The 14198-nt window shown below is 41.0% G+C and overlaps 1 protein-coding gene across 4 annotated transcripts in view; it reads right to left on the bottom strand.

Moving 5' to 3' along the window:
• The window catches only part of LOC144682692 (periostin-like), a 100928-nt gene extending 88599 nt beyond the window's left edge, over positions 1-12329 (bottom strand). For 2 of the 4 annotated variants that reach the window (XM_078545287.1, XM_078545286.1), the window contains exons 1-2: positions 12083-12329; positions 11704-11802 (exon numbers count right to left, since the gene is read on the bottom strand). In XM_078545287.1, coding sequence (XP_078401413.1) covers positions 11704-11802; positions 12083-12201 — 218 coding nt within the window. In that variant the 5' untranslated portion in view covers positions 12202-12329. The remainder of the gene's footprint in view (positions 1-11703; positions 11803-12082) is intronic. The other 2 variants (XM_078545288.1, XM_078545289.1) reach the window with 2 other exon arrangements.
• Between the last annotated feature and the right edge of the window lie 1869 nt (positions 12330-14198).

The following is a 14198-nucleotide window of genomic DNA, read 5'->3' as shown; positions in this document are numbered from 1 at the left end:
ACTTGGGTTACATTCCTACCAAAGGGGGAACATTGTCATCTTTGACCAGAAGTAAAATCAGAAGTAAACTATTCCACAAGCTGGGTGTTCATCAGTTGGATAGCTTTGAAGGTTTGGGCCTTCAGTTAGAGGTTTTGGATGAATTCTACAAGAAAGTTGCTTGTTAAGTGCCTATGGGGCATAGTCAGACTGATAGATTTCAGAAAACAGATGGGACCTCCATGGAAGAATATATCATGAACTTTAAAAGATTGCATTAAAGATTGATGAAGTTCCATTTTGGGATTCCTGGATCAGCACTAACGTTTAAATTTTTGAATTGTGCAAAGTTGTCTCCTAATGACAAGCTCCTGGTTCTGACTGGTGTTTGGTTCTTGGAGAGGGAGACCTTATTGGATCAGATATCTGCTTCCTTGAAATAAATTCCCAGGGAAACAGTCATTCATTTAGCCTTCATGGAGTAAGTGGGACATTTCACACTAATACAATAAATAGAGGATTCAATATTTGCCAGATTTTGGAATGGTCCAGATACTGGATACAGACATCAATACAATGGAAGGATTAAAGACAGCAGAATCAGGATGAACCTTTAGCAGATCTGGACACCACCAGAGAAGACAGAATTGGAACAGCAACAATAGGCGAATGAATTCCAGGAATGCCAATGGAACAATTAATAAGTGCTTCAGGTGTGACTTGAAGTATCATTATGTGATTGATCGCCCAAAGAGGAAAGGCACGGTCCTCTTAGTGACACATGATGAAGAGAATTCTCAGGAAGAGGATAAGAAACAGAGAATCCAAGCAAATTATAATGGTCACAAGGAGTTTTAGTCCTGTAATGAATGTGTTAATCTGGGACTCGTTTAATTGCAGTGCTAGATAGTCTTTGTACTTTGACAACATGTGGAGCAGATTGGTTGAAATATTGCTGAAGTATAAGTACTATCTAGCACTGCAATTAAATGAGTTCTAGTTTACGAGGCTAATATAAGAAATTAGTGAAAAGCGTGAAACCTGTTAAATATCAAAGGACACAGCCATGCCCTATTGTAAGCCTTCATTTGGCACATGACTTTATCGAGGTGTTTGCCATGGATCTAAAGGTGTGGGTCAAAAATAGAAATATTTTAATTTGACATTTTATAGACCTGGTGGCCAGATTTAGTCATTCTACAATACTACTTAATAAGGAAAAAGGGTTATTGTAGACCAAATCATGGAGAAATGAATAGGGATCGGACTTGGGGCACCAGACAAGTTTCCGAATGATAATGAAGGGGAATTTGCCAACACTGAGTCAAGAAACATGTGCAAAAACATGAATATCATGGTCATGAATATCACAGCTGAAAGTTCTTTGTGAAAGTTTTTCTGTGAAAGGATTCCTGTGGTGAACGATGCAATGCTGCATAAAATTTTAGCTGATCAACTGCAAGTTGACAACCACTCTGGCATGGGCAGTTTATGTAAAGAATTCACTCCTGATGGGTGTATGGTACAGTCCCTATTAATCAGTTTATAGACCAAATCCCAAATTGCCTTCTGTGCTGTGTGGTAGTCCTCCTGCTCTAGAAAGCACTACAATTAGTTTCATTTTCTTCTGCACATTTGAATAACTTACACACAGGAAGACAGGGCTTTCATCAAGGCTGAGGTGTCGGGAAAGATCCAGAGAGCACTTTGGCACTGCAGGAGACCACCTAAGACAGAATTTAACTCAGGTGATTTGGTGTATTATAAAACAGAGAGCAATAGGGAATAGAAAGGCCCTGGCATGGTAATAGGTCATGTTGGTAAGATAGTATTTATCAAACATGTCAATCAAACTGTTTAGATGCATTCCTCACAATTAATCAGAATTAATTACCAAATCTCACACTCTTGTAAAAAGGCACATTGAACTTCATATACTCATGTGTTTTGTGATGAAGGTCCTAAGGAACCAAATATGTTAAAACAAGGGTTGGATAATAGTGATGTGAACGATCATGACACACTGGACAGAGCTGCCATATCCAAAGGCTCAGAGTGGGTACTTGGGTGAATCAGAGGGATCCAGTGAATGAAGGGCTGCAGCAATTATGGCATGTGCATGCAAAGTTGCTGACAAGTTTAAATATTGGTTGAATATTCAAGATGACCACCAAGAAGTGAGGTTCATGGACTGGCAATTAGGGGTGAAAGAGTGGAGAGTAAGGTCAGTGCAACTACTGATACTGGGTCTGGAAGTATCAACTGACTTTCTGGAATAGAATTCATTACTGCACTACCTTCATCACCCCTTCCTGTTACTTCATCAAGGAACCTAATAAGGTTAGTCAGAAACAATTTGCCTTTAACACATTTATGCTGGTTGTCCTTTATTAATTCTTATTTCTCCAAAGAAAAAGTAATTTTATCTTTGAAAATGGCCTGTCAAGAAAACAAGAAATTGTAATATTTTCCTTCTGGTAATAACCCTGGCATATTTTCTTATGTATTGGAAGCCAGGCTGTTTGGGTTGTAGATATGGTAATTGGATTAAGAGTTAGAGTGACTGCAAGGGTCTAAAGCCAACAGTGGTTTTGATATGTTAATGGACCAAGTGGAACTTCAATCAGAGTTTTAAATAAAGCAATAGCAGGAATAGTTTTGACTCGAGTTGTTTTAGTTCAAAGGTGGTACATGCAGGTTGTAAAAAGGTGTAAGGAAATAAGAAAAAGATAGGGCTTGTCTGTTTTTACTAAGAGTCAAAGTAAAGAACAATATAATCATTTCTGAGAAGAAAGCATTTCTGAAGGGATTGGTAGAGATAATAGAGAGATCAAAGGTAAGGAATGCATTTAAGGAAATACTGAAGCCTGAGGGGGTAGCTGCTTAGATCTCCCAGAAGACATCAGGCTAGCTGGTCAGAACTCCCAGAAGACAGTGTGAACAAGGCCAGATTGAAAGAACCAGTTGCTGTCAGCCTCAGAGGGTACTCCATGGAAAAAGCACTGTGTGGTAAAAATTACTGGACTTCTATAGATTCTAAAATCTACAAGGATAGTTGCTGAACAGAAAAGGGGAAAATTAGCTCTTGACAATAAAGTTAAGATTTGTGGAACTGTTTTAAAGTACTGTTTGCTGTGTGAAGCCATTCATGTGTTTTAGTGTCATTGTGTTTTATTTGTTTTTTTCTTTTTTTAAATACATTTTTACTTTACTATAAAATCATCACATGTAGTTGGAGACATCATTTCCTGATTTCACAACCACTCCTCATACTATACAAATTGCAAAAAACATTTTGGTAGCTGTTTCAAGTTTCCCTCTGGGATTTGAGCAGCTTGGTACTTACTATCTACCATGCCATAACAAGTCCCTCATAATTCCTCTCCCCCCCTCCCCCCCCGCTCACCCCACTGACATTAAACAGATTGGCTTATAGTTTCTAGGTTTATCCCTCTTTCCTTTGTTGTAGAGGGAGTGGTCCTCTGACACCACTCCCATAAACAAGGAGGATTGAAACATTGTGGCCAATGCTTTTGTTACCATCACCCTAGCTTCTCTCTGCAAGCTAGAATGCATCCCACCAGGACTGAATAATTAACTTTGAGTGATGCCAGCCTATTTAAAACCTCCTTTCTACCCATTTTAAGCCATTGAATATTTCTACTCCCCATCCTTTACTGTGACATTATCATCCTCTTCTTTTGTGAAGACAGGTACAAGCACTTATTCAGTACCTCATCATACCCCTGAGTCTGTGTTCACAAGAAAAAATATCCTTGTCTATCTCTAATCCCTACCATTCCTTTAACCAATCTTTTATTTTTGCATGTTTGTAACATATGGTTAGGTATCTGGTTAGGTTATCTGCTAATCTTTTCCCATGCTCTTTCTTTGCCCTTCTATCCTTTTTCGATGTCCCACTGTGGCGAGTAACTCACCCCCTGACTTCCCAAAGCTTGTCCACCATCTACAAGGCACAAGTCAGGATGGAATACTCCCCACTTGCCTGGATGAGTGCAGCTCCAACAACACTCAAGCTTGACACCATCCAGGACAAAGTAGTCTGCTTGATTGGCACCCCATCCACAAACGGTTCACTCCCTCCACCACCAACACACAGTAACAGCAGTGTGTATTATCTACACGATGCACTGCAGAAACTCACCAAGGATCCTTAGACACCACCTTCCAAACCCACAACCACTACCATCTAGGACAAGGGCAGCACGAGAACACCACCACCTGGAAGTTTTCCTCCAAGCCACTCATCATCCTGACTTGGAAATATATCACTGTTCTTTCACTATCACTGTGTCAAAGTCTTGGAACTCCTTCCCTAACAGCACTGTGGGTGCAACTACACCACATGGACTGCAATGGTTCAAGAAGGCAGCTCACCACCACCTTATCAAAGGCAATTAGGGATGGACAATAAATGCTGGCCCAGCCAGTGACACCCATATCCCACAAATTACTTTAAAAAAACTAGATCCAGCACTGTTTCTGTTCTCACTGAACTAGAAATATACAGATTAAGAAAGTTCCTCTATATGCTTTTAAGAAATTCTTCTCTCTCTCTGCTCCTTGTACTATTTTTCCCTCTCTATATTAGGATAGCTGAAGTCCCTTACTATTACTGTTCTATTATTTTTACATTTCTCAGAAATTTGCTCACACATTTATTCCTCCTTCTCCTTCTTCAGGGATCTATAGTAAACACTCATAAATGTAACAGCTCCTTTTCTGTTCCTGAACTCCAATCAAATAGATTCAGTCTTTAAAGTTTCCATTATGTTGTCCCTCTGTAGGATTATAATATCATCCTTGTTCATTACTGCCACACTCATCCTGACCTTTTTCCTTCCTTATCACTCCTGAATGAATTGGATCGAGGAACTTTTAATTCCCACTTCTGGCCATCTTGAAGCCAGGTCTCCATGATAACCATTATATCATAACCCCAAATGGCAACTTGCGAGTGGACCACGTCAACTTTATCTATAATACTCCTCACATTCACACACATGTAATCCACATCATGGTAGTTGGCTTTGCTTTTCTCTCCTTTCGGATTCCTGCTCTAGTTAAAATTATTTCTTTGATGGTTAAGTTTCACTTTGAAATCCGAAATAGTTAAATGCCTTCGCTACAAATGCTCACTAAGGAATAGAAATGTTAAGTACTGTGGATGCTGGGAACCTAAAGTAAAAACAGAAAATGCTGAAGATACTCAGCAGGTCTGGCAGCACCTATGGAGAGACAAAGAGAGGGGGAAATTTAATGCTGACTCTGGAAGTGGGCTGGGTGTGGGAGGTGTAAAATAGGATAGAAAGTGTGGGTTGGTAACCCCATCGCTTTCCTGACTCCCTCCAATTAAGCCTAGGATGGGAAGGATCGAGGATGACCTTCCTGCCCCAAGGTCAGTTGAGGCCCTTAAGTGGCCAGTTAAGGGCACCATTTCACTGCCACTGGTATTCAACCAGCAGTGGGCGGGGGCCACATCATGTGGGTAAACTACCAAGTGAACCCTGGCAGGCATACCTGCAACTTGGGGGTCGGGGTTGTCCCTCCTACTTGGGCATCCTGTGCCAATGGAGGGAGGAAGGGACCCTCAAGAAGACACCACCCTTCCCATCACAATTACCCCCTCACTCCACCCACTCCTGCCTCTCCCTTGCTGGGACCTCACTGACTGGCCCTTGCGATCCCACCTCACTCACCTTCGTCCAGGGGCTCCAGATTTGACCTTCATTTTCTGGCCTCCTACAGTACTGGCAGTGGCCATCACTCCCAGTGACGCTGCCGGTACTGGAGAGCTACCAGCTTCTGATTGGCTGGCAGTTCTCGGAGGCGCGACATCTGACCCGTACCTGGAAGTCCAGTGAGAAATTGTCCCTGGTGGAGTTAGGAACCCTGGCGGCAGCCAGTTGGCTGCCTAATTGGGGTTTAAACCCAATGGGACTCACAAAAATGGCCACCAGTTCTCCAGCTGGTGGATGGGCCCGCCACTGTGACCATTAAATTCCGCCCAAAATCAACGTTTCAGGTCGATGCCCTTTCCTCAGAAGTGGAAAAGGTTAATGATGTAACTGGCTTTAACCAGGTACAGAGGCAGAGAGTGGGGGTAGGAGAAGAAGGCCACAAGGAATGATGGCATAAGACAAAAAGAGATGACAATAAGACAAAGAAATATAAAATGGCACCAGAGGAAAAGGGGAAAGCAGAATCATCAAAAACAGCTGCAGTTTGAAACAATAAATAATCCAGTAAATAAATGGGAGGAGAGGTAACGAATTTAAATTGTTGAACTCCGTGTTGAGTCCAGAAAGCTGTAAGGTGCCTAATCAAAACATGAGATGCTGTTCTTAGACTTATGTTGACCTTCATTGGAACAGTGTGGGAGGCCAAGGACAGAGAGGTCAAAGTGGGAGAGGGACAGAGAACTATCTCAGAGTTTTGTCTCAGTACTGAATCCCTGACTAAGAGTGCATTTCACAAGTATGATTTATTGCATAATTATTTTAATTTCTAGTTTTTAAGAAATTCAATATGCATAACACAGTTGCTTGTTGCTTCAATGCATTGTTGAAAGTATGGTTATATGGGATAATAACTTGATTGGCAGTTTAAACTTTTTACACATAGGTCAAAAAAATATGCTTGCTTTGATTTCAATGACTATAAACTACAAGGAATTGTTTACATGTCTTTGAATTTGACTTAATACTAATGCCTTTATGAAGAAACAGTTTAGGAACTCCTTAATTAGTCGGAAGTCATAACATACATTGTCAATATTAGAAAAAAAGCAACATGTCGACATACTTTAATTTTGTTTAATCAATCAAATTGATAGCGTAAAAGCTCAGTATAAAGTTTATGAACCAAAGCCATTGAGGCTTTGAAGCCTTGAGCTATGCACCTCAGTCTTCTAAAACCACACCGTGTGCAGATTATTGCTGAGAAGAGAGACACGTCTGAGCTTTTCATCTTGCACTCATCAGGACCTGCACAAGAATACCAATATCAGGGGAAAAACAACAATTTACACTGGATGTGAAGAGAGTGCTGATTGGTTGGCAAGTGGCCTTGCCATGGAGAATTCACCAGTGATGGTGAATAACAGTTAACTGTCAAGCAGCTAACTGTTCTTTGCAGACAGAAAGAACATGCACATTGTGCTTGCTTCAGCTAAACAAGTGACAGCCATTAGCTGACTCATTCCTCAGGGCAATGCCTTGACCAATCAGGGTCAAGCTGCCTGGTTTAAATTTCAAACAATGCTTGGATCTCTGGAATACTAGTCCAGTGACAATACCACTATGCCACCACCTGCCCCCGAATATGTGCATACATCTGATATATTGACATTAGTTTGTTACATTCCTTGAAGGAGTTTAGCATGTGTTGCGATACAGTGATGCTGCAGCTACCTAAGATTTGTATTAATACAGTACAGTGCCAAATCATCAGATCGTATTATATTGCTGAATATGTGTCAGTCTGGGTTCAGTGAACTACACTTGCTGTTGTCTATGCATACTACTTGTGCTTTACACCTTTACATCCTGAAAAATTATTGTTCTGAGGGAGTATTGCCTTCTACATAAGACTGAAAATGATTCAACAGTATGTTGCCAAAACTTTTTAGGGCACTTTTAATATTTAGTTTTGCACTAGCCTGTGTTTATTGGGGTCAATTCTCCAAGTATACGGTGTAGTGGGATACCTCTTTCATAGGCTCATATATAGCAAAATCACAGGGAAAGTGAGACAACCTCTTGGAGATGCGGATCACATCTGGGGATCAAGACAATCAATTCAACCGGAGTTGTATTTCCATCTTTACCTCAATATGCTAAACATTGCTTTATTTCAATGCATATTTGGTTTTATCATCGTATTGTTAAAACCCATTCACAATATTTGGGTTCCAACTAGACAAAGTTGCATTTATTGCAGGAACTGGTAGCATCCTCACAGGAGGGAACTTTATTCAAGATAAAGGTACGGGCAGAGCACTTAAGATTTAAATGCTTAGAAAATGGGATGGGTAGATTTTCATTCCATGAACATTTAACTGAGGCTAAGTGGGTGTGCACATTTGCTTTGTAAACCAGGTTTGACACCACATTGGATTTATACTCCATGCAGTGTTCAATTAAAGGAAATTGAGACTGTTTGGTTTGAGGGGTGTTATTCCACTTCTCCCTGGAGACAGGTAGGTTTACACTCCCAGTTCATGTTGGTCTGAAGCTCAAATCACTTCACCAAACAGGAAGTTTTAACACACCTTAGTTATAAAGACAAGTACTGAATGCACTAGAACAATTTCACTATGGACTCTGAACAATTAGGACAAGAGAGTATTGTTGGCAAGATTAGTTAACCTGTTTATTTTAAATGCAGTGTAAAATTAGCAGGGAAATGCCATGTAAACATGTTAAGCATTCATCCACTATTATTGGAAACAGTAATTTTTCAGTCTTAATGATTCATTATAAAGGCACAGGCAGAGCAGTTGGTCTAAGGTGGTCTATTACATAGACCAACTTAGACCAACTGGGCGCTTCTACTGCTACATCAGCCTATCTACCACTGAAAGCTCATCCATGCCTTTGACATCTCCAGACTCATCAGTTTCAATATTCCAGCCAACCTCCCTTTCTACACCTCAATAAACTCCAGTTCATCCAAAGTCCGGTTGCCTGTATCTTATTCCATACAAGGTCCTGCTTGCCCATTACTTGTTGACCTACACTGACTACCAATCACTTGGAATGCCAACTTTGGTTGGGTCTATCTTGAAGACTCAATCACATGACATCCAATTGCATGACATTAATTAATCTCAAAATATAGAACAGAAATTAATGGTCTACCTTTAAATGTTTATAATATTCCCTCATTTGGGTATTGGTCATTAGAAGTTGATTTAACTATTATACCTCATCTGATTGGTTGGCTGGGTGCCTAAGAAAGAAAGCGTTCCTCTCTTTAGCACTACCAACTCTCACCTTGTTCAAAGTTCATAATAAAAAAGTTAAAATTAGATGTGCTGACATTTTAATTCATTTATGGGATGTGGGCATTGCTGGCGAGGCCAGCATTTATTACCTACCCCTAATTGCCCTTGAGAAAGTGGTGGTGAGTATTTGCCAGCTTATTATAGTTCCATCTTCCTTTTGTGATATGTACCTTTTTAGTGACTAGAAATCAGTAGCATAATATATCATGCTTTTGAAAATTACTATGCACTTCTGGTTATGATTATTTCAGTTACACTTAACAGACAGATATAAAATGAGAAAAAAAAGCCTTTGGTATGTACTGTGGACTTTGTCCAAACCACATCACAAGTTGATTGATGTTTTCACTAGTGTTGCAAAATACAGAAACAATTGTCTAGATGCTATGATGTGAGTTTGGTAGACCTTAATTGGGATGGGCATGATACTAACCAACAAATACACAATTGGTGGCCAAGTATGAACCAATGCACGACCTAACATTTCTCCAGGTTTGCCAGTAGCGTCATTCAGAATGTTGACTGTTCATTCCAGGAAACTCCTGGACATTCCAAGGGGATTAGCAACTCTCTCAGACCCCAATATTTCAAATTTCAAATTTTCATCCTTGTTCTTAATTTGTTCCATGGCTATGTCTATCCCTATCTCTGTAACCTCCCAACTCTACCTCCCCTCACCCAAACTCTCAGTTCCTCTGATTTTGACATTCGAGAAATCATAGAAAACTTATGACACAGATGAAGGCCATTCAGCCCATTGTGTCCCTGCTGGTTGACAAAGAGCTGCCCAGCCTAATCCCACCTTCCTGCAGTAGGTCCATAGCTCTAGGTCAAGGCTCTTCAAGGAGACATACAAGAACTTAAATATGGTGAGTGCTTCTGCCTCCACCACCTTATCAGCCAGTGATTTGCAGGTCCCTACCACCCTCTGGGTGAAAAAATGTTTCTTCATTTCCCCTCTAATCCTTCTATCAATTATTTTAGATCCATGCTCCCTAGTTTTTGACCTCTCTGCTGAGTTAATAGATAATACCTAATCACTCTATCTAAGCCCCTCATAATTTTATACACCTCAATTAAGTCACCCCTCAGCCTCCTCTGTTCGAAGAAAAATAACCCCAGCCTATCCAATCTTTTCCCATAGCTAACACTTCCCAGGCCTGGCAATATGCTTTCAAATCTCTTTTGCACCCTCTCCAGTGTATTCACATCTTTCTTGCAATGTGGTGACCAGAACTGTATGGAGTACTCAAGCTGGAGTCTAACTAGTGCTGTATACAGCTCTAGCATAACCTCCCTGCTCTTATACTCTATGCCTCCTCAAATAAAGGAAAGCATGTCACTATGCCTTCCTTACTACCTTATTGACCTGCCACGCTACCTTTAAAGATCTATGGGTATACAATCCAAGGTCCCTCTGTTCCTTCACACTGATCAGTATCCTCCTGTGCATTATGTATTCTCTTGCCTTGTTGCACCTCCAGAAATGCCTTCCTGCTTTCATCCCATCATTGGCAGCTGTGCCTTCAGCCACCAAGACTATGCGCTCTGGAATTCCTTCCCCAGCTCCACCTTTGAACCTCACCTCTTCGACCAAGTTTTTGTTTGACCCTCCTAATATCTTCTATTTTGGTTCAAGCATCCATTTTTTGACCACATCTCTGTGGTGCGATTCCCACCACCGCCCCCATGCCCGCTCCACCCCCAGCATCATAGGTGTTATATAACTGCAAGTTGTTATGATTTAATGCCAGGTACTATATATCCCAAACTTTCCTTAAAGTTGCTCCGCTCATGTGGAAATTCCTGTCGAAATCTTCTTTTACCAGTATAAACAGGCTCTTGTCATAGGTTAGCTGTCAGCAAATAAGACTTGGTAATCACACTTGAAGAGAGTTTTTTATTGATAGGGAAATGAGTTTTTAAATTCTGGGGGTCTGGTGGCTCAGGCAATACACTCCTGCCTCTGATTGACAATGTTCTGGGTTCTAGTCCCACGCCAGCACTTGTTGGCCATGGAAGTACCCAGCCACTGGTGCAGGCAAGCCAGCATGTATCAGTGCTGGCTTCCAGTCCAGATAAATGGGGAGGGTGAGTGGCAGAAGGGGCATGAGGCTGTAAAACCACCTGCCAAATTCAGACATGAAGGTTGATACTACTGGAGATGGAGAAGGGCGATCGACCAGTATTGTGGTGACCCCATGTAACATGGGGAAAGCCCACGGTTTTTAAATTTACAAAATATCAAAGTCATTCGAATACCTGGCTCCAGAAAAGTTCAACTAATGTTAATTGGGGTCTCATCCCTTTTCCCAATCTGTGGCACCTCTTAAATATCCCGATTTCCAAATTTCAAAACATCCCTAGCTGACTCTGGTAATGCAATATCCATCGAGAAAGTGAAATCGACCTGTTCTGCAATCAAGACAATAAACTTTCTTATAATCCAAGTTTTTAATGCAATAGATTCCGATCGAAAAAATCCAACCAAACAAACCAGGCTCAAAATTCACACTTTTAAAAAATGTATTTATAAATCCTAATCCAAGTGTAAATCCATCCATCTGTTTCCCCCAATTCGGAACCGTGACACAATAAGTTTGCAGCTGGCTACAAAGTTTCAGAGTAAGCCAACTGTAATTACATTTCATTATCCTGCTCCTGAATTGTGAGTGAAAGGTTGCGATGGAACTTACGCTTTTTTGCCGCAGATGGACTTTCGATACCAGTTCCTACAAGTGCTGAAGTATTTCTTTTTAGTCCCAACCACTTGCTGAAGGGCACACACATTAGGTCTGCAAACAACAACAAAAAAGAAAATGAAGGGAACAGAGCGATTGAAGCAATGTAATAATGTTAAAGAATGAATAGGGTGGTTTGCAGGAGGCACGTTAAAGCCACTTGCTAAATTAGTCTGAAAAGTTTTAACATTGAAACTGTCTCGGAAGTTCATTTTAAAGTTGGTAAGTGCTGTTTGCTGCAAGTAGATTTTTATTGTACACATATTCGCAATGTATATTTTCATTGTTTTATGTTACTTTTATATTCAGTTGAAAACTAAATGTATTTACTTACCCCTTATCCTTTGCTCTGATTCGACTGTGAGTCAGTATTTTGTCATAGTAAGAAGACTCGGCTTGGTCAAAGGATGTTAAAACAAAGAGGCTGAATGTGCTTAAAAATAAAAGCTTCATCTTGGCTGCTGTACCACCTTCGCAGCAGTGAAATTGGACTGGACAGGAGAAAAAGCAGCTTTTATACAACAGCTGAGCCCGGAGGAGGACCAGCCCAGACAGACTGTACCCACCCCGAAAAGAAAAAGCGAGATCAGGGAGCAAACTGACTGCCGATCACTCCCAAAGCAATAAAATGCAGACTGCCAGACCAAACTCCCGTCGGTTAATCACAATCATGAAAGTTACCGAGAAAGCCCCACTTCCATTTAAATAAATATAATCGTTCTAATTTAACAGCCCAGACAAAAAAAATCACACTTTAAAAAAATAAATCCAAAACCAAGTGTAAATTGATTCATCAGTTGTACACTTCAGCAAACTTATAATTACATAAATATGGTTGTCTTCCGAGAGGCTGAAACAGGTTACAAAGGTTCTCTTGTGTGTTTGTGTGTGCGCGCACAGCGCTAACCTCGCTGAGTCTAACCATTGTTTTACTGTGGCAACCATTTAGATTTGATGTTGGCTAACTTCAGCAGACTGACTGACCATGTTTTTTTTTATTCATTCACGGGATGTGGGCTTCGCTGGCTGGGCCAGCATTTATTGCCCATCCCTAATTACCCTTGAGAAGGTGGTGGTGAGCTGCCTTCTTGAACCGCTACAACCCATGTGGTGTAGGTACACCCACAGTGCTGTTAGAAAGGGAGCTCCAGGATTTTGACCCAGCGACAGTGAATATATTTCCAAGTCAGGATGGTGAGCGGCTTGGAGGGGAACTGCCAGGTGGCAATGTTCCCATGTGTCTGCTGCCCTTGTCCTTCTAGATGGTAGTGGTCGTGGGTTTGGAAGGTGCTGTCTAAGGGCCCTTGGTTTAAGAATCAAAGTCTCACTCTCACTGTTTTCACTTTATTTTATTAACCGAATGCTGACTAATTTCAGGAACATGATACGATGTCATGGGGACCATGAGTATAAGTATCCATGCCCTTTCTAACCAAAGAGATTGAATATAAATCTAATAGGGGAAATAAAACGTCATTAACTGAAGATCCAAGTAACACTAAAGGAAGAATGTAAAGACTTTGGAATAATTCTACTTTTTTGCACTTGACGTCCAGCATTCTCAGCGTGAGAAGTATTATGAATGTAGAAGTAACATACAGTAAAAATCTGTTCTGCATTTTTTGCGTGTTATACAAATATTACATTTTATTTTTGGATTTTCCAAAGGATTCATTCGCTTCCGAAGCATTTTCAATGTTTTCTTACAGCAAAGATGCTAAAGAAGTGTAAGTTTAGATATTATTTCAAAGAATTATTTCAGAATCGTACTGGAATTTTATTGGTTTCCTTGTCACAGTCGAAACGTGGTTGCAATTGAGCCCTTTCATCATCACTCTCTGATGCTTAACAATATCCACCTTCAAAGTTTGAAGCTGCTACCCTCTACTGGCTGAAATCTATGAGAAAACTTTCTCCTCGGCAACAACATTTCACACTGTGCTTTTAATGCTAGTTTACCAAAAAAGTACTCCCCTTTCCAATTAACTTTAGAAGAAAGATTAATGTCTTTTCTTAGTTTAAATGAAAACGTCTTAGAGCAGACATGTGTGGGGGGAAAAATACTGTAACAGTTTCATAGTAGTCCAAGCTGCTTTCTTTCTGCTGATGTTATGATTTTGGGGAAACAGCATGGGCTGGGTTTAATGCAGCCCCTCACGGTGGAAACCATGTTGGCCAGACCTACTGAAACCAGGGGGAGACCCCACGCCTGTCTCCCAGTGGTGGCAAAAACCTCCCCCCAATTAATTGGAGGGCGGAGGAGCTGTCGTGGGATTTCCGCCCATCTGCAGTGGGATATCAGTTAGGCAGATCACTGGTGGCTCAGGGATTAAATGGGAGCCACAAGACATGCCCGTGCTCTCCAAAGGTCGGGCTTACCAACAGTCTCCTGGGGAGGTGCCTCATTATAAGGCAATCGGGAAGTCAGCTCCCCTGCCGCCCACATGACC

This window comes from Cetorhinus maximus, chromosome 7 (genome assembly GCF_964194155.1).
Source record: "Cetorhinus maximus chromosome 7, sCetMax3.hap1.1, whole genome shotgun sequence".
Taxonomy (NCBI): Eukaryota; Metazoa; Chordata; class Chondrichthyes; order Lamniformes; family Cetorhinidae; genus Cetorhinus; species Cetorhinus maximus.
The sequence above is the reverse complement of the archived record's forward strand: the minus strand, read 5'-3'. Positions and strand labels throughout refer to the sequence as shown.